This window comes from Tympanuchus pallidicinctus, unplaced genomic scaffold (assembly GCF_026119805.1).
Source record: "Tympanuchus pallidicinctus isolate F22 unplaced genomic scaffold, pur_lepc_1.0 scaffold18, whole genome shotgun sequence".
Classification (NCBI taxonomy): Eukaryota; Metazoa; Chordata; class Aves; order Galliformes; family Phasianidae; genus Tympanuchus; species Tympanuchus pallidicinctus.
Window position 1 is genome coordinate 11,365,059 of NW_026294699.1, and position 21,509 is coordinate 11,386,567.

The 21,509-nt window shown below is 43.3% G+C and overlaps 1 protein-coding gene across 7 annotated transcripts in view; it reads right to left on the minus strand.

The window, feature by feature from the left end:
• SDK1 (sidekick cell adhesion molecule 1) overlaps positions 1–21,509 on the minus strand; it is a 359,812-nt gene that overhangs the window by 45,974 nt on the left and 292,329 nt on the right. For all 7 annotated transcript variants that reach the window (XM_052679608.1, XM_052679609.1, XM_052679606.1 and 4 more), the window contains 6 exons: positions 21,333–21,431; positions 13,733–13,927; positions 9,475–9,676; positions 7,150–7,253; positions 5,371–5,441; positions 959–1,094 (listed from right to left, as the gene is read on the minus strand). In XM_052679608.1, coding sequence (XP_052535568.1) covers positions 959–1,094; positions 5,371–5,441; positions 7,150–7,253; positions 9,475–9,676; positions 13,733–13,927; positions 21,333–21,431 — 807 coding nt within the window. The remainder of the gene's footprint in view (positions 1–958; positions 1,095–5,370; positions 5,442–7,149; positions 7,254–9,474; positions 9,677–13,732; positions 13,928–21,332; positions 21,432–21,509) is intronic.

The following is a 21,509-nucleotide window of genomic DNA, read 5'->3' on the forward strand; positions in this document are numbered from 1 at the left end:
TGTGCATGTCTTCTCTGGATTAACCTCTGTGCTCCCAGAGCCCTCACTCAGGTCTGACAATGTAAATGGGATCACAGATGGATGCCGATGCTACATTAATACATTCACCTTTCCCACATTCACACAAAAATCTTTCTTGCTTTTATAGAAGCCATGTTTATGGATTCAGAGAAACAGGGGAGATGCTGTAAGACATTAAAGTAGTCTTGGCATATTCTGCTGCTCATAGACTCCCGTCTTACTCTGAATATTCCACTGACATCAAACAGGACTAAAGTTGGTCCTGCTGTGAGCACCCCTCATTGCTGGGCCTGTAGGGTTACTGAGCACTCGCATCTTTACCTTCCATCACCTTATTCTGCCTATTCTTTCTTTCTACCCTTTTTCTAAGCCTTTTTCACTTTTTTCTATTATTTCCTTCCCTCTCTACCTTCCTTCCCAAAAAAATCCCAGCAACCACCAGAGCAAGCATGCACCTTCTTGCTCATTTTTGCTATTTTCTTCCAAAATAAAGACAAGCACTTCAAAGTTTTACAAGTGCTATCTAAGATTTCTCCTCAGCTGTTTTCCTCTACTGCAAAAAGGAAAACAAAATGTCAATTATAAAAACTGTTAGAAAATAGCAAGCTGAGGAAAATGAAATCTCTCTCCTTTTTGTCTGATGGCAGAAAATGTCTACTGGGGTAATTGTAGAGATGGCAGAAAGCAGGAAATCAGAGGGGACATGGAGGACAGAACATCGATTCAAGCACGCTGGCACAGATTAGAGTGCACCATCACAGGCGATGCTGATCAGACAGAGGCTATTAGCATTTTCCAGCATCTTCACCTTGACTGGGTGAAATCTAAATTATCTCCAGCACTTTGGGCATAATGGTGCGTTCTTTCCATAGGTAGGAGATCACATAGCATCTGGTATAAAGACATTCAGGGATAAGCATCCGAAACACAGGCTTACGTGTGAGCTCAGCTCTTAAAGCTGAGGGGTTCCTGACAGCTTTGGATTCGGTGGCAGACCCAGCATCGTAATCCAGCTCCCTGTAGTAGATCCGGTATCCCAACAGCAGCCCGTTCAGACTCTCTGCTTTGGGTGGCTGAAAAATGTGCATGTGAAGAATATTCTCGTTAGGATGAGCATGGTAACTAGCACAAATTTGTGGGATGCAGAATATAAATAACAGATCACTGAAAACGCACGCTGATGGTCACCAACACAGCAAACCAGTGTTTCACTTCGGAAATGACAAAAGTAAATTATTTTGTCACAGTGTCCTTAGTGGATGGATGTTCATAGAGCATTCTTTATTGAACAATATTTACCTTTAGAGTAACCAAGAGCCATTTGAAAAGTAACGAACCATTCTGTGGTTCGTTAGGATGATGAAAATAGCTGCCAGAGCAGCTTCAGAGAGGAAGCACAGCACGATGAACTCCTGTGTGTAGCATTGGTTGAGGCCCATGGGAAAACCCAGATCTCCTCTATAGCAGCTTGGAGCAATAGAGGATGTATGGCATTGAGCTGGCCCAAATACATGCTTTGTTCCTCTGCAGCATGCTACTAGATGCTCAAAGACATCCAAAGGATTCTTCAGCAGCCCCTCACATCTTCAGATACAGACGTACAATCTATACACTGAAAGGAATTTTCTGTGCAAATGGCTTCCTTCAGTAAAGACAAGAAAAGGGATTCTTCATGTTTGGGAAAAAATGACTTTCATGAATCTAATGCAGGCTACGAACTGTGGAGAAGAAAAGGTGCCCTGAGCCATTTATCTTCTAAAGATTCTTGTACCGAAACTCAAGGGGCTGAAAGGATAAATGAAAAGGATTTTAATGATGACCTTGCCTTTAATCCAGAAAGATTCCTAGCAGTTTTGAGAACTTTACTACAGAAATCTTCAGTCCATCATTAAAAAATTAACCACTGGCGTGATACTCTGTTACAGCACAAGGTAATACCACATGTAATTCTAATGAAGAAAGTAAAAAGCATATTTTTTACAAGAAAGGAGGCAGATATTTGGTAATAACCTGACTCTGCTTCTTGAAATGACAAGAATCTTCCATTGCTTCCTTACAAAAGATGAAAGAAAGAGGGTGGTCCTGGCTCATTGTATGTAAAAGATTTTTCTTTGGGTAAGGACTAAAGAATTAAGTAGAAAGACTGTAGTTCAGGGGAGTCAAAAAAGAAAAGTATGCGATCCAGAGTTTATGAAAACTACCAAGCTACCACAAAAGTGCTCCTGGAAGAAGCCTGCTTCTTTCGCAGTTGTCCTGCCTGAAACCTGCTGAAAGCAATCTGAAAATTCCAAGTGCCTTGCTTTGTTTGCCCTCCTCCATCATGATGTTTCATACTGATTATACTACTCCATCCTTTGCAGAAGCTTTGGCTGTCTTTCATTATTGTTTAGCATTACAGACTGACCTAGGAACACAAGATTGTGAAATTGAGAACCTTCAAGTTGGGCCCTCAGAAAACAATTCAAAGTCCTTTTTACAGTGAAAGCTCCACCAGAAAATGAGCTATTTTTTCTGCTTCCCAGGATTTTTTTGGAAAGCTACTCCACTGCTTGGCTGGTTAGAAACCTTCATTTAATTTCTCATCTAAATAATTCATAGTGAGTCTGTAACCATTTGATCCTCTGCTAACATTGCCTTTTGGATTACATTGTTCTTCTCCTTGTGGGGTCTTTACTCCTAGGTTGTATTTCAAAAAGAGCAACTATATCCCCTCTCAGACCTCATTCTAGAAGGTAATAAATCAACCTCTAGTCACAGAATCACAGAATCAGAAAAGGGGTTGTGTTGGAAGTGACCTCAAGGATCATCAAGCTCCAACCCCCTTGCTGCATGCAGGGCCACCAACCTCCACATTTAATACCAGACCAGGCTGCCAGGAGCCCCATCCAAACTGGCATTGAACACCTCCAGGAATGGAGCATCCACAGCCTCTCTGGTCAGCTGTTCCAGCACCTCACCACTCTCAGCCTTTTCTAGCCACAGGCCAGATCCCTTAAGCAAGGGACTAAACAAACAGACCCAAAGAAGTGACAGCTTTTTCCATGGCTCAAAATGTTCTCCTCTGCAAGATGCAGAAAAGATATTATTTATTATAATCTTATGTAGCACTTTTTTTTTTTTTTTTTTTTTTTTTTTTTAAATCCACAAAAATTGGAAGTGGAAATCTTACATTCTTAAAAGGAAAACTCTACTGAAGCTGTTCCTCCTTATTCTGCCACACAGCTGATAACAGACAGAGCTCCATGCCTCACTGTGGTATAACACTGATTGGTTGATAGTGGGCATTGTTTTCTTACACTTCCTTGTGATTCTCCATTTTTCCTCTTCTTCAAATTTAGGAGGAAAGCTCAGAAAATAAATGGCTTGAAATCTGTCTTTCTCCTTGCCATAGAAACGATGTTTCTTTCCTGAAAAGGGTACTCTGCTAAAAGGTCAGGTCTTCCCCTTCCTATCTGTCTCTCGCGGACAGAACACTGCTTTTGATGTAATGGATTATTTAGGGTTTTGTATGGAGGCCTGAGGGATCTGCTGAAACAGGTAAAATGATTATGAGTGGCAGCCCATAACATTGTACACGAGTAAGAGAAACAGTTTTGTGCTCTTGCAAGAAGAAAGAAAACAACGTAAGTTTGAATAATTGCTGTCTCTATGGCAGAAGCAGAACATACATAATCCTGATATTAACTATAACATCCTCCAGAACATTTGAAATAACCTTGCATTATTGATAGAGCAGACCTCAATGGAAATTACTTATTTTCCCCCTACTTTAAATTTAAAAATAATGGACTGATTGGACCAAGCAGCTGAAAGCACAGATAGTGCATCTAGAGTTTGTTCCGTGAATTATTAAAACAGCTCAAAGTTAAAAATTTAGCTTTGCTTGGAAATCTACTCTCCCATTTAGCTTGACTGCTGTTTTCAGTTTACATTATTTCTTAAACACTGCTGTGAAACAACTTCTTAATTGGAGGCTATTGTGGGACTTGAAGATTTTTGTTTATTTGAAAAATACAGTGCGGCTGAATTACCAGGATCTATTAATATACATGTAGTAATGACATATAATCGCCCACAACTCCCCTGAGATGGCTCTGGCACAACAACCCCATTTCATTTTCATGAAATAAAAAGCATCCAATTACCTAAACAACCACCTATTTCACATTAACTACACACCAAATAATCAGTCAATTGGGGGAACGTTTATTTCCACGGTACGCCATGCCTCACATCCTCCTTGTTGCCTTCCCTATACCTTCTCCTTCACTGTGGGGTTTATTTGGAGGTGGGGCAACAGATTTATATTTCTCCATAACTCCTTTGGTAAAACTGTTCAGCATGTCTTCTATTTGCTCAACAAGCTGTAAGCAATGATGTTACGTAGCGTTAAGCTGCGTGAACTTGGGCCAGCATCCCCTCAGTACAGCCAGGCATATTTTTAAAGTGCTGCTGCATAGCAATGAACAGACCCTCATACATATATTTTTTTCCAACATGCAAGGAGCCCCATCTGTACTGTAAACACGTTAGGCACATTTTTCACTATAATACAATCTGTCCAAAGCTATCTTTACTGTGTGCATGGGACATCATCTTGGGAGCGGGGTGGGCAGAGGCTTTCCAGAGCAGGTTATGGTTAACGTGCAGTACCCCACTGGGTTCCCTCTCTTAATGCTTACTCCACAAAAAGAAGCCTCAGGCAGTGGGTCACAAAATGTTCCAGCATCTCCCAGGAGGCCAGTTTTGGATGGGAAGATAAAGGAAGGCACAGGAAATGTGTGTATATAATGCAGACTCGGCACGAATACTTTCATATCCAACTCAGAGATATTACAGAGAGCTGGAACTTGCTTTTCTTTTCTTTGAAGAAATCTTAGTTTTTTAGCCCTCAAAGAGCCAACAGAGCACGTGATGCTCCTCAAAGGTATGAACAGGATCTCGGGCACAGCATACACCTCTGATTACTTTGGCAGCTGAAGGAGGCAATGCACAATGTGAACAACAGAGCTTTTGATTACCTGATCTCTGCCAATGCTACACACCGGTAAATGCTCTCAGTGTAAAGATGCAATAAGAGGACAGGTGAATCTGTACAAACTGTAATCACAGGCATCTTGGCAGAAACTCTTCCCTCTCAAGCTTTCCTTCATGGGGCACAAAGCAAAGGCAACAGCCAGAAATTTCCATCAGTGAAATAAACGCGCAGATCAGGAAAACAAGGAAGCAACGGCAGTCCTTCAAATTTACTACACTCCTTCCAGCTCAGAAAAACAGCCATTGCAATGAGCCATTAAGGCCAACAAGTCAATGCCAATGAGACACACCACGATTTTCTATTTTACCTACCTGCCACTGCACAAGGACAGATGAAGTGGTGTGGGGAGTGACCAGCACAGAACCGGGAGGCTCATCAGGAACTGAAGGAGGAAAAGAGGTAACCAAAGCAGTTAGACAACAGGAGAGAAATGGGAAGTTAATTCACCAAAATCTTCCATCCCAGTTCCTATGTGCTGTGTCTCAAAAGCAGTGCCAGGGATCTGAATATTGCAACCCAAGCAGAAGCCGGATTCTTCTCACTCATCCCTGCACTACCTGTGGCCTTGGCAACTTGAGGAGGAACGTGAGAAAAGCTCAGGGCATAAACCTGGAGAAAGCTGATAGCGGCAGCCGCTCATAAGCAGTAGGATACAAATTCACCAGGAAGTTAAACCAGCTGAATGCATGCTGTAAGGTGTGAGCAAATTGCTCCCAAATTTTCCATGGCATTTGTGGCACAGCTGGGGCAAGCCCACTGCTTTTGGGAGTCTGTGTCATGTATTCACAGATTATTGCAATCAGGACAACTTGATTTACCATGGATTAACCCATTCCTGTGCTTATGGCCTGTAACACATCTGCACACTCTCCAGCAGCTCAAGTACAAAGGAGGGAATGCTTATCAGGAGCTGACAGCCCTCTGCAGCGCAATGCTCTGGTGGCAGCTCCAGGTTTGCTCAGCAGAATAAATGTTCACAGTTTGTTAAGGAGGTGAGAAGCTTTCACAGGGTTTTCCTCTTGCATTGTGAGGAAGCCAAGCACAACTCTGGATTCACGGTAGCTAAATTCCAAGAGAACCAAAAATGAAATTTTAAATTCCAAAACACTGAGTCAGTATTGCCTCAACCGTACAGCTTACAGCCTGCACCATACAGCAGCTATTGTTTGAGAAGCTGGAGAGCTGAAATGCCTTTAAGAGGCTGCTAGGCACATGTTTTCTTCAAGCACTACACAGGGTCTTATTTAAACCAGGATACTCCTGAGATCTGCCCCTCTGGTCTTGTAATTTCAAGATCACATTCCTTAAACATTCTTTGGCAAATTTCTTTCCTATTTTCATATCTCAGAGTCACCGGTCACTCCCTGTGCTGTATTAAACACTAATTCTGGGCACTGTATATAGAAGTGTATCCCAACATTACCCTATTTCCCAGTCCAAGGGTAAATACAGATCCTTTGTCACACTTTGCAGAGTTCTTTTTCCCTCTGGTAGTCCCATTCAAGGCATTGGAGCTACTTCTGCATTCAAGCAGTGCCCTTCTACAATCAAGGAATTAGAAGCTGATCTCTGAGGCTAAAAATAAAAGCCTTGTCAATGTCATTCACAGTTTATTAGTCCTGATCTGCAGGATTAAATGCTCGTGTTTTCAGGAGCCTGGTGCTCTTTCTAACTTATACCTCAACAATTTTGCTGTATTGCAGACTGATGTGGATTGTGAGTGAAAACAATTGAAGAAACTTCTTCAAATGTATGCATGGTACTGCATTTATTTTTAATGATCTCTTGTAAATTATTCAATTTCTGCAAAGATAATGGTTAGTGCAGAGTTTGGAAGCCAATCAAAAGGAGTTTAATTCCATTTGGAGACTCCTGAAAGTATGATTCATTCAGAGTGCACAGCAGGACACTTAAGGCTGCCTGCTATTAATTCAACCCAATCTCATTACTACCTGTTATCAATCTCCCAGGAACAAACCCACACTTGATGTTGGAATTTTTACCCTGATCACAGCGGAAAACACATTGCAGTGGATCCAGGCTCTCATCCAAGCACCCATCCCATGGCAGTGTCCCCACCCCATGCTCACCATCCTGCAGCGTTGTCACCGCCTCCGTCTCGGCACTGAAGTCGCTGTCCCCGATGTCGTTGGTCGCTTTCACACGCAGCTTGTAAGAGGTGAACGGGTTCAGGCTGTGGGATGGAAAAGTGAGGCCAAGGGGTGAAATCTCCATGCACCAGCATAAATTGCTTCCTAATGAGCCTTGACCTCTACAGATGGGGAGCCTGCCCACTGGCAAAAAAAGCCATTGGAACGGCTTCTCTTACCAACATCACCTCAGAGGTCACCATGAAGTGGTGCTGTTTGCACCTTCACTGCCATTGGCATCCTCTCAGATTGATAGAACAAGGGGGAATTTTTTAAACTAGAAAAGGGGAGATTTAGATTAGATGTGAGAGGGAAATGGTTTGCTCAGAGGGTGGTGAGGTGCCAGCACTGCTGACCAGAGCTGTGGTTACCCCATCCTTGGAGGTGCCCGAGGCCATGGATGGGCCTTGGGCACCCTAGTGGGGGGCAGTCAGCCTACATAGGGTTGGGGTTGTGGGGCTATGAGGTCCTTTCCATCCCAACCATTCAGGGATTCTCTGATCTTTGAGACCCGTTCCCATCCAACCGTCTAAGGTTCTGCGACTCATAGCTGAATCCAAAAAAAACAGCCAGTAAGATGCAGCCCATAGAGCAACCTCTGACTGCTGTGCTGCAAGGGGATGCAAAAATTGGCTTTCATGGCAAAGCAGAAGCTTTGTCAAAGACATCCTCCAAACATCCCTGCTGCACAGACCAGGACAGGCACGGAGGACGTTGGTGACGTGGCTGGGCCAGCAGTGAGTCAGGATGCAGCAGGCTCCAGAATTCACACCACCTCCTTCTGACTAATCTTTTGGAGCATGCTGTACAATCAGTGCATTTTATTCCTCCTGAATCTTAAATTAATGTTATTACCTGGATTATTTAATAAAGTCAGTAACAACAGGTTCCCTGCAGCTCTTTTTATCAATGCAGTGCTCTAAGATATGCACAGAGCGATTTCCAGCTGACATAACCTCAGCAGAGATCCTTCTGGCGTGGCTTGGCAGGGCGGTGCGGGGGAGGCTGCCTTTAGTTCACAGGCAGAGACAAGAAATGCAGAGCTGTAAGTTATGGGGGATTTATCTGATTAATTGGAAGTGTCTAGCCACCAGCTGGCAGATGTAACACTGACAACAACCCAAGTAAAGCTACTTGTAAGGAATGATTAAATATCGAGGGATAATGCATTCTGATGGGCAGCGCTCTAGCATCGCACACAGAGTACTTTCCTGGACATTCAGGGGAGAACGCTTTTAGCCATGGGGGAGAGGAATGCTTTCAGCAGTGCCACCCTATTAGAACACTGTTACTTATGGACAGCAACTTCAATAATTCGGATCATCTTTCTTGAAATAGAGATCTTAGTAACGCTAACAAGCCAAAAGGACTCAGCTGATTTTAGAGGTTTTGACTGGAAAAATACTGGATATAATTCATGGAGGATATAATACTTGCAGGGTTAATGAATCAGGTTTATATTTATAATATAATTGTCAAGTTTTCTTTTTTTTGCTGCGCAGTCAGACCAAATGATCCCAACGTATTCGTATCTTTTGGCACATGAGCAGAGATAGCAGCCATATGTCACAGCCACTGATGTTTTTATAACAGAGCTGAGAAATCTGAATCTGAATGCTCTGAATGCTCTGAATGCAAAAGCTCATGGCCTTTTAGAGATAATCTGATTTGTACTAGCTGGTCAATAGAGTAAATGGACAGCAAAACAAGAACCTCCTCATAGACACTCAATTGTTTTTGTGGATGTTACAAGGACTTTAATTACAACAGAACTGCTGAGGAGATAATGAAGTCTGAATAACAAAGTTTAGACATTCTGATGCTATCTATAAACTTCAGTATGGAAAGTACAGATAAAAATGTTTCTTATTTCATCTGGAAAAGCTTATACAGAGATAATTGCAATGCAGCACGGAGAGTGGATTTTAGCATCAGCCACTACTGAAAGGATTTTTCACTAGCTGTGTTTTGCAGAGTACTGCATAGTTACGTTTGGTTTAGCCAGAGAAGTGCTATTTTCCATGCAGAGCTTTCAGGAAGGGCCTCAGAAAGATGCATTGCAATTCAGCTGTAATTAGATTTATTGCATGACCTTCTGTGGATCTCTCAGCTGCTGTTCGTAACACCAACTCCAAAAGGGAATCAGTGACGCTCCCTTAACCTGCCTCCCCCCAGAAGACTGAGCCTGAGTGATGCCTGCTTTGGCAAGCATCTGCCCTAAGTGGAAAGTGCAGGAATATATGCTAGGCTGGGATCATATAGTACCTCTCAATAATGCAGGACGTTGCCTCGTGGCTGATGGAAGAGGAGTAGGTTTGCCAGTCTCCATCGGGCAGCTCTCGCACTTGGACTGTAAAATATCGTATGGGTGACGATCCATCACTTCCAGGGACCCAATGCAACCGCAGGCTCCGCGATGACACGTCGGACTGGGGGGTGGTCAGCTGCTGGGGGGGGGCCGGGCGCTCTGCAATTGAACCACAGTGTGGTACTGCCTTGAGAGGCTATTCAAGCTAATATAAAATGTGACAGCATAATTGGATTTCCATAGTGGTAATGCCACAGGAGATTGAACTTTTGGATTCGTCCCGTGAAGTATAAAAGCCATCTCCACTCTTTTACCTTCTGCTGCAAAGATGAGCAGTAAAACTCATTCTTATTTCCCAGCGTAAAAGGTCATCACTGAACCTACACCCTTCTACCAGCAGATTTCAAACTCGCAAGGATCTTAACCTGGCAGGATGAGAAGAACTGTTAGGATCATCAGCCAAGCAAACCAGATAAGTCTTTAATGAAACCCAGGTGTGCTTCGAACTGCAACAGTTCTTTGGCAGAATTTGCCTGTAAACTGGTTCACTTTTTAACCCCTGCTTACTGCTGAGTACCAGGGGACCGTGTGCTGTGCGCCACGTGGCATTCTCTTCCACCAGCTGCTCCCTTGTCAGGGCATGAAGAGGAGAATGAAATGGGCTGGAACAGGCTGGTATGTGGCAGTGTTCAAGCACACAACTTATGGCCCATCACGAACTCCAGCACCAAATCTCTGGCAAGGATCAGGGACCATCAACAGCTCCTGCTGCTGCTCTTTCCAACCACACTTTGGGGATGAGGCAGAGATGGAGTTCAAGTACCTCCTCCGTGTGCTTACAGGCACCTTCTCTGCTTCCCTTCCCACTTACTGCCCTTGAAGCTGCAATGTCAAACCAGGCAGTGCCAATGCTGAAGGAGATCTCCCCAGAGCCATTAATAGCACACCTTTCAGACAAGGCAGGGAATGGTAATGCAGGTGTGAGCATGCCAGCCCCACTGCTTCCATATAGATCTCCTTTCCCGTCACTGTGTCTCTGCACTCCATTGATTTCAATAGAGAAACTCTATAGAGTGAGGAATAATTGTTTAATTGTTTATCATGAAGATTATTGATTCTGATTAAAATGTGTGGCATGTAATAAAGCAGAAATTGATTGGAGACACCACAGTGACTTGCTTTTGAGAAGCAATTCAATTCAACTTCATCAGCACTCGTTTCCATATAAGTGCACCCCTGACTGCATGATTCCTCCCAGCTCTGTATGGCGAGCACTTTGTTTTCCTGTCATCCTCCGGAACATTTCCTGTATGTTTTGGCATCTCTCTGCAGCATGATCTTGCTGACATCAGTGCCAAAAGATCTGTAAGCTATTAGCTGCAGGAATTCCTTGGTGCCAGCAGCCTGCGATTCAGAGCACAATGCAAAAGGTCAATGCCTTACAATGACAGGCTGAGACAGGTATTTGGGGTTATTTTATCAGAGGAAGTGAGTGTCATGTGGGGATTTAATACTGCTGATAAGCTTTAAGCAGTGTGCAGTTTTGGGCAGGTCAGATCTTGCCGTTGGTCTCTAGTGATTGGGTTTACTTCTGCTGCCAACGGGAGATCTTAAAATCTCCTGTGTTGCAAGATATACTTCCTGACTGTACGTACAAAGCCATTAGTGTGAAGAGTTTATTTATGGGAGTTTAGCCACGAGCAAATGCTCAGGTGAGCTGTTTGTGCAGGAATGTAAGGCTGGGCCATATGACTCAATGGATTCCTTTTAATTTCTTGCTACATTTACATCCCGTGGCTCTGTTCTGCCTGGATCCCTGGTGCTGACTGTTCTGAAGGATATTCTGTAGACCCAGAGCACTACAGAAGCATCTCTGGAGAATGCAGCTGCCATACAGCTCGGGATCTGTAAATCAGAGGTATCACTGTAAAATACAAAGATTTCTATTGGCAGTACACAGGGAATCAAAGGACGCGAATGAGGGACCGATTTTGGTGATTTTCAAGGGAATTTTTATGCCTGCTTATCTCAGTATCAAGGACGACAAGGACATTAAACGCATTTTTATTAACGGAAAGTAAACATCTTCTTGCTCCAGAATATTTATTGTTATGTATACAAGTTCCAGGCTTGTTTGTTTATTTACTTGTTACCAGAATAGTTGCACTGGATAAATTTCTTTATCAACCCAGAATACTAATAGTGTTGATATAAGATTATATATTTTTCTCTCTATACTTTACATACGGGATCACTACAGTTAACTCTCAATCCCTTGGGACTCGGATTCATAGCATGCACACAGACACAGTAGAACCATCCATCAAAAAGAGAAAGAGTTCACTTTATGTTAAGACTTGCCTATTCAAGATAACCCTAAAGCACTGATAGCAGCAAGGGATCATTGTTCCTGCAGTGGAGCTGGGAGTTCTGCCTTGAGCCACTGTATACTCAGCAACAGCCTGGGAAATCTGAGTACATCCTATTGAAAAGGAGAGGCTCTGAGCTTTGAGGGCTTACTTTTACTGGGTGCAGAGGTTTTTTTTTCCTGAAACTTGCACATATTGGACTTTAAACTTTCACTTTGACAACAATCAGACAAGGGTGGAAGAAACCTTGAGCTGATCAATCTGCTTGATAGACAGCATCTTCAGTAGAGGCACTTTTTGTGCTCCAGAGGTTCTTTCTCTGAGGACAGCACTGTTATGCATGGGAAAGCTGCACATGACCTGGAGAGCTGTGCTGGTGGGAATTTTAGCACCAATCACAAAGGACAAAAGTCGAAATGCACCCCACTGGTCTTCCCTGTTGGTGCTGAACATCAGGGCAATGCCTACAATATTGTAGGTAAGTATCAAGGGAGATGTGAGCTAATAGCAAGGGAGATCCGTGCTCTAGCACTGAATGATTTGGTAAAGTGTAGAAAAGATTCAAAATGAGAGACCACTTGGTAGTCACTTTTTAAGATCTAAAAGTAAATGTTATTTAAAGTATTACAGTGCATGTCTTGGGCAAGAGCCAGGACCGGACATACATGCATACCCCAAAAGTAGCTGAAGTAACTCTGTGGAGGTTTGTTCTGGCTGCCTGCTGAGGTGTGCTTCTCACTGAACTGTGCTTTTTATAAACCACAGAAGTTGTGTGGCAGTGATTTTTGAGGGTCAACTTATGAAGATGAATACGGAGGCAGCACCGTGGGTCAGAGAGGCACATGGCACAGAACGCAGTGATGCACAAGGGAGTGATGCTGGTATCACTGTTGTGGTAGCTTTGACTGTCAGCTCAAGAGTCCAGATACGCACTTTGCATTGGAACATGGCAGCTGGAAGTCTAAGGAAAGTCTAAACTCCTGTTTTTTGCTAACACACTCTCTTTTGGCTCCGAATGAGAAATTAGTGTTCATGCACAAATAGAAAATGAGTTTTTTTTCTGATAGCTCTGGAGATCCATTTTAAGAGTGGAGAACTGAGCCAGAGCATTAGAAACACACAATGATGCAGACCAGATACTTCAATAATTTGTATATGTCTTTTACATTTTGATGCTTTTGGTATCTAAGCATCTACACTCATTCAAGTACATACAAGCTCTTGCTTTCTTCAAGTAGGCTCCCTACGGAACAGAATTTGTTTGAGGATGCAGACAGTGAACAACAATTTTGTCCCTGATGCCAGAAGTAGAAAAATCCCAGACAATCCAAACACAAACATTCTGCTTGAGTATACAGCAATGAGTGGCCAGAGGAATTGCTAACACATTGGGTCAGGACTTAGGTGCAATAGAGGAGCCACGTTAAGAAACTCTGCAAGATCTCCAGCTCTCCTTTTGTGTTCCCTAATCAATGCAATTCATCCATCAGTTACATTCTTAAGATTGCAATCCTTCTAGAAAATGAGAGAGCTGAGGAAAAAAAAAAAAGCCAAAAAAAACCAGAGAAGCTTTGACTGCAGAAGGAGGCTGCATATGGCCAATACAGCATCTGATAGAAAAATCAATCCCCAACAGCCTGTCTGGTTAGAAGAACTGCCTCTCATAAAAGCCTGCCTTGCTCACCAGATTTCCAAAATCATGACGTTGCTATGGTTTAGGGCAGGGTTATGTTGTGAGAAGCAGGAGGTGTACAGGCTGCAGCCTGTAATTAAAATTCCTGTGAGCGCAGCACAGACTCAGAGGCATGCAATGGAAAGCACTCCAACCCGTGGCTGCAAGCGTTACCTCTTTTCTCTGTCGTGATCACCGTGGCTTCCAGAGGCTCTCCCCAGCCCTGCCGGGTCTTGGCAGATGTCCGGAAGATGTACGCTGACTCGGGGGTGAGGTCAGTAGCAGTGAACTGCCGGACTGTTGAGCCCACCTCCACCGTTGTGAACTTGTTGGGGCTGCTGCTGGCCAGCCGATATGCAATCTGATAGCCTGAAATCACGGCACCGACAGAAGAGAGTAGAGAGTTTAGGATTTTTTTTCTAGCTGTAGCACTAGGACTATTAGCTTATTGTAATTACTTGTTTAACTGAGACCAGAACTAAGTAATTTGCTTCCTTTAGTGCTATAAAACTCTGCTATATGCCAGCCCTTCGCAGTCAGGCGCAGCACCTTATGGGGAAATTACACACTGCAGTGCACACAAGGGTCTGCTGGATGTTAGCTGCAGCAAAACAGATCTCGCTTTCCATCCTTCATCCCAACAAGACACAAAAACATTTAATCTTTCCTGAGCATACTGGTACCTCTTTGGAAAGGCAAAGGTACAGAGTTCATTGCACGCAGCAATGTGATAGCATTGGTTCGAGCTCCAAGTTTCTCAGCTGCAGAGAAGTTGGATTGCCCCACCTGTGCAGCCCTCATGCTGCTCCAGTTAACCCTTAACCCTGCTTTTTCCACTTGCCTTTCTCTTAGTTCTCCTACTCCTCCATAACTGCATGGTGGATGCCAGGACTGACAATAAAAGCATCCTCCTGTTCTGCACTGTTGCAGTCCCTGTCTGCAGCCCAAGGAAGAAGCCTGCAAGCTGTGCGGTCTCACTTAAATCCTCCTGCACTCAATAATCAATGCTGTTGATGCCTGCAAATGATAGCCCCACTCCAACCTGCCTGCCTGATGATTATGAGCTTACGGTTTAACATACATTATTAATGATCTAACAGTGCAAAGGAAGACTTCCAGAGCTCTCACGCACCACTAGCAACAACTGTCCCCCAAAGAGGGTCTGCCAAATGTTCAAAGCCATTCTGTACACCCAGCAATCAAATCAGGCTCTCACTTTTGGAGCTCCACGTAACTTTCAGTCCAACTGCTAACTTCCAAAATCAATTAATACAGGACTGGTGTGGGGCTTTATTGCCCAAGCTGAATGCACTGTATGATTAAATGCTTCATGAAGCGACGCAGGGCAGAGGGCAACCAACACATCCAAATCAGAGCAGACGAAAACAAAACAGTCACGAGATGACGCTGCCAACTCTCTGCTCATCTTCCAAAAGACAAAGGGGCATGCAGACACCTAAGGATGTCTCTTTCTCTTGAAATTAATATCCCAGCTAACGTTTGAACTCCCACCAAATTCTGGCTGTAACGAGAACAAGAGCCAAACCTGGTGTGCTTCATTCATAAAGGTCACTGCATGGGAACTGGAGAATGTATCTTACCTGTGGCTATTACACAAAATCAGTGACATTTATTCTTCACTGGGAACGTGTGACAATTGCCACATAACTGCTCACAGAAAAGATACAGAGTTCAAATGCTCTCCCCAATGAATGCCATACTTGTATGGTACATAAGCAGTGAAATTTAATTGGGATACAGACAGTAATAATTTCAGTGTGCTGATTCTCAGGGTACTGTGGATGAAGCCCCATCACTTCTTTGCCTTTTTTTGTTTTCTACAGCTGCTAGGAGATGTGGGGCAGCAGCTGTAGCTGCCTCCATTGGTCAAACCTGATTGCGCAGCCACTTCTGGGAGCGACCTGGCTCTCAGAGCACCAGGGTTCCAGCAAGCTATGGGTACAGCTGGACACAGGGCTGCTTCATGGCAGTACCCCAGTACACAGTGGCTGCCCATATTTGAGATCGCACGTTAGGAAGGGAAAGCTTCCAACACAGCAGGGTTAATTTTTGCCAAGGGTATCCAGCTGTGCACTGGGCATATCCCTACAGCATTTCCATGGGTGCATAATGATGCATTCCTAAAAAAAACCCTGATTTTCAGAGCTCCTGAAGCATGCTAAGCTGGCAACACAACCTTGGGGTCTTAGCCTTTGAACTAATCTTACTTGTTCTCCTGCCAATGACCTCCTCTTACTCATTGCACCAACTTTCTCATTGCTGGCCCCATATGCCTCACTGCAGTACTGCTGTACCTTTAATACTCTATGTATTTTGATCTTCTCAGAAAGTCCACAGAATGACAGACAGCAGTGGGGAGAATAAATGGATACATTATGATCTTTTTTTTTTTTTTAAACAGATGTGTGGAATGCAGGAGTGAGAACCCTGGTGCAAGATCTCAATAAAGAGGAAAAAATAGTAAAAGAAAAGCTCTGAGGCAATTTCTACAGCAGCAGGGAAGATGAAGGGAGAAGCAACTAAGATGGCTAAAGAAGTTTGATAAAGGGACATAAGACGTAAGGAGTAAGACCTGCAGGGAAACCGAGAGCATTAAAAGAATAGGAAACTTGATTTATCTAGTTATTAAAAGATAAGTATGATATCTGGGACATATCATTGTCAAATGATTTTCTCTCTTTTCTAAACTATTGTAAAATATAAAGTGTAGCTAAAATGTAAGGAGGGAATAGAAAGATAACTATTTACTGCTAAATGGTGGCATCCACGCTGGAAAGCCAATTACAAACATGCATTGGAACAGGCAAGGAAACACACACTCATCTTTGCTTCTGTAACAACCTACAGCTGTGGATTCCATGACCGAAACCTGCAGCTTTGTGATGTTTTCTCCCATTGACCTGACTTGAAGGTGCGTGTCCAACCTGTGCATCTGAGCTCTCGTTGCTGCCCACAAACCCTGAGACGCACTCTGTGTCTGAGTGTGATCCTCTACATCACCTTCCACTGTTAGACAATTGGGCAGTCAAGAGACATTCTGCCATAAGCATCGTTGCTCTTTTTTTCAGAGTGATGCAGAAGATGCAGTATTTAAGCGACAGTTTGGATAATAACTTGGGCTAACACAAGATGAAAAAGTTGAAATTATGAAGTTGATGATCTTCGGCAACAAGAGAGAGGAGAAGATAGGAAATGTTGGGTAAAATCAAATGAGGCGTATCAACAGAGATAGATGGAAAGAGTTCAAATGAATGTATGCTTGAGGTCTGCTGCATGGATGAAGCTTTCTTCCCCTACTTGATGACAGCAACACGATGTCACATATGCATTAGGTGAAAACAATATCAAAGGTTACGGACAAAAGCAAAATCTTTAAAAAGTGATCAGAGCAAACTTTTCCAGGGTAGGAGTATCTTACAGAAAGTTCACCAGCTGGATGCTCAGTCAGAAGAATGCACATTCTTCTCTTCATTTTTCTTTTTTCCCTACAAGCATTGGGTGTCCCAAATCTCTTGTCGTTCGGAGTTGTGAATCACCAGCCAAACTGCATAAAAAAGCCTTGAAAGATCATTTCCCCGGCGGTTTATTTATTCATTGAAACAAGGCTTATTTTTGCATTAGCGTCTCCTTAAATATTTTTTTGCACAACTGCGAGCGGTTTCATGAGCTACGCTTTCTGAACTCAATAAATGGCAACAGTCTGAACTGCCTGTTAAACGTTAGGTCACTAACGCAGCCACCAGATTCCCCAAAGCAAACAGGCAGGAAGATGACAACACCCCATGAATATAGAAGAGCTTTCAAGCTCATCACCATACAAAGCCCTTCAGAACTGACAGCACCCGCTCATGCAGGCCGCGGTGCAGCAGAGATACAAACACTTATTAATTTGTCACAGAACTTAGGAAGAGCCAAATGATACTGGGAGGTTACGGTCTGCCTAGCGGAGCAGCAATCCAGTTTGTTGATTTTACTGCTTATCTGTTTAAGGGCCAGCGAGTGTGCAAATGCAGCCCAGGATCAAAATATGCATTTGCAAACATGGATTACATCCAATTTCGGTTCTAATTCTCAGTGGAGTTCCTACACTCTTTCGCTGTAAGCTTCAGGTAAACGCTAAACGCAAGGATACCGTGAGGAATACTAACCAGCAAGCGTGGCTCAGCTCTTGGTACAGGCAAAGCTCACTGACAGAGCTGCATATACACACATTAATGCATCGTTTTCCTTCAACAGTGTTTGAAGGAGCTAAGCTGGGTGCTGCTGAATGGAGTGCCAAAAAGAAGATGGAGTTAAGCCTCAAGTTGGTTACTGCAACGCTCCCAAAAGGAGAAGTGGAGATATCTAGCAGTCCTCCACAGTAAAATATTTAAACAAACAAACAAGCAGTTTTCCCTCTTGGTGTGCCAGTATTTCATCCTGTTAATCTTCCTCTGAAATGCTAGAACATATTTTGATGTAGATTACAAAAATGTTAGCTGCAAAGGTGCTTGCTTGTATACTCAGAGGACAAAGCCAGCAGAGCAGGAACATTAATTCAGAGGCTGGGAAAAGAAGTTGCTCTTGCAGAAAAAAAGTATTTTTTTCTTTGCAGCCCCAGTGGTGAATAACAGAGCAGCCTGCAAAGTTATGTTAACTTGGTTTTTCCACTGATTCTACTTCACTGACCTTGGCTGTGGTGGTTACAATGCTGATTCAAAAGTTCATTGCAGCAATAAGATTTGAACATTGCACAAGAATGAAGGTAAACATGCAACCTTTAGTTACAACGCCATGCTGGTTTTTTAGCTATTTATGAAGAACTCCTCACTTCCTCGAAAAGATCACAGAAATAACTCAGCGTGAGTAATTTTTCCTGTTTCTCTCTGACATTGGCAGTTAACTGCTTCCTCCATGAGCCTCAATTTTTCTGCTATCAAACAAAAAAGAGGAGGGAGAGCTGTTGAATAAAGACAATGAACCTCAAAGAGGTGGACTGGGGCAATTGGTAGGTAGAGCCCCCTGGGAAGGAATTCTATGGGAAAGAGGAATTCAGGTTAGCAGACTGTTCTAAAAGAGACAAAAATAAAGGTACAATGATCCCGATGCAGACAAAAGATGTTAAGAGCCCAATATGTTTGCATTCAGACCTCACTAACGCCTTCAAATTCAAAACTGAATTGTACTAAATGTTGAAACAGGATGGGTTGTTGAGGGGGTGTATAAATAGACAGCACTGGCACGTAGGGACAAAGTCAGAATAGCTACAGTGCAGGTGAGTTCGAACATAAAGGGGAAAGGCAACGAGAAAGGTTTTGGAAAGATATTCAAAACACAAGAGAGGGAAGGAGAGGTCAACTATTAGGAATAAAAGATGAGCTCAAGACAAGTGACACAGAAGAGCACAAGGCTGACACCTCGGTTGCTTCACACAAAAAAGTTGATTATTAACTAGATACTTAACACAAATTAAAAGTGACAACAATAGAAGGAGGGATGTAGGCTAGAATACAGAACAGGTTAACGAATATTTAGCTAAGCTAGATGTAATCAAGCCAGAAAGGCCTGATGAAATTTGCCCTGCAGTGCTATATAACTAGCAGGAGCCATCTCTAAATAATCAGTGATTATACTCAAGAACTTGTTGAGGATAGGTGACATCCCAGAATATTACCGAAGGGCAAACTGAATGCTTTATCTCATAAAATGGAGGAAGAAAGACCAAAGGAATTATGGACAAATCAAGCCAAAGTTTAATACCCAGAAAGACCCTGGAAAAAATATGAGCAAATATATAACCATCCACAGGGATAATAAATTGCCAGAGAACAGCTAATATGTATTTGTCTGGAACAAATAATAAATACCAAATAATCTGTTTTCTGCTTTGACAGTGTAATTGGCCAGGTGGGAAGAGTAGATATGATCCACATTGACTTTAAGTAAGGCTTTAATATGGTTCCAAGCAGCCCTGTCAGAAACAAGCTAGAGAGACAGAACCTAAGAAAAATATGGCACATTCTGCTGTGATCTCTTAAAAGAAAAAGTCAAAATGTTGTTAGCAATAGTTGGCTGAGAAATGGGTAGGATATATTAAGAAAGGTCTCATGAGAATAAGTCCCGAGTCTGTTTCTGTTCAATACTTCCATTAATGACCCGGTTGATGGAATTGCCATTCTGCTTGCAAACTTCAAAACTAAAACCAAACTGGGAGCGGTTCTGAGCCCTTTGGAGGACAAGACGGTAATTTAAAGTGATTCTGATAATGAGGAAAGTTGGTCTGGAATCAGAAAGCTGAAATTCAATAAAAATACATGCAGAGCATTGCACTTACAGAAAATAAAAAGCTTAATGTACGTGTAAAGAAGGATTGACCTGGAATTGTACTGCAGAAAAAAGGCAGGAATTAATAGCAGGTCATAAACTTACTTAGTTACAACAGCAGCGTTGCAAAAAAAGGCAAGGCAGTGCCAGGCACCCTGGGATGTGTGACTGGGAATGGACTGTGCATGTCACAGGAGCCTGCAGTCTCCATGCTGAGCATTCTTTAAGGGAATACCCTTCCACCTTTCCTCCCAGCTCTGCATTTGTGTGATTTTGTTATCAGCACTGTGGCATTGACCACGAATTGAACAAGAAGTGGATGAATTGAACAAGGCACTGTGGGAAGCCCAAATAGAAGAGTTCTTATTCCACAGAACTTGAAACTTCAGCAAAAGATGCTGACCAAGTGCAGCAAGGTGAGACATCGAAACAGTGAGGGGCACCTAAATATCTTTAGTACTTTCTCATCGTATGTACCAAATTATTTTTTTCCTCCTTAACCACATCCTGTGATTCAAATCCCAACCTCTACAGAGAGCGAGTTTATAAGACAACAGTTCCTTAAAACAAAAGCAACAAATCAAACCAACAAGGCAGCCTGGAAGCCAAGCTTCCTCAAGCGCCTTTGGATCTCATCTGATGCTTTCTCTGTGTCTCCAGGTGCCAAGATTAATCCACAAGAACTTTCAGAAACTGCACACCTCAGCAAAAACTCTGAGCTCTTGACTCAAGAGCTACACACAGCACCAGACCAGTCCTTTATCTAAAGGGATATTTATAGGGATAACCCTCACTCACCTGCTTGGACTACCACAAAATGTGCTCCACATTAGCACAGAACACAGGCAGAATCACTGTGTAAATATTAGATACATTAACTCAAGATGCATGAATGGATTCTTGCACTGTAAAAACCTTCAATGCTTTAGAAGTACAAGGAGCTGCTGGTGTGCTCTGGGTGCAACAGCAACCCAAGAGTTATCAGAGCAGGTTTGTCATGAATTACTGGCATGCCTTGCTGCCCCTGTTGCCTATGATAAAAAGCCAAATGTGATTTAACACCTTGCAACCTGGCAGACAGTATTGGCTGGTGGAAGCAGCAAAATGGAAACACTCATGAAACTGAGAAGTCAGGGATGCGTGGCAAGGAGGAGGAAAGGAAAGGAGGAGAAAATCCCACTCTGCCCTGCTGCAGCTCAACAGGTTATATGTACACATATAGATGGACAGATGAAAATTCAAGCACAGCATCAGGAATGCAGTGTAATCCTGACTTGGGAAAACACACAGCGCGGAGCCTGGCAGAACTTCCCTTCTCACTGCAGGACTTATTTTCCTCTCTTTAGCCACAGATTTGCTGAAGCGTTGTTTCTAACCCAACGTGCAAGCAGAATGAAAACCCAACAGCCGCAGCTCCTCTGCTCCCAACCCTCTCCTCCCAGCTCCTTACCCAGGATGATGCCGTTGGGCTCCTCTGGTGGCTGCCAGACGATGCGCACAGATGTCAGCCTCACTTCGGGGAACACCAGCCTGACGGGTGGCCCGGGGGCTGTAAGGGGACAGAGGTAGTGCCAGCAGGCACAAAGTGTCAGAGAGGTTACAAGTTTCCCAATCGCTTTGCACAGAA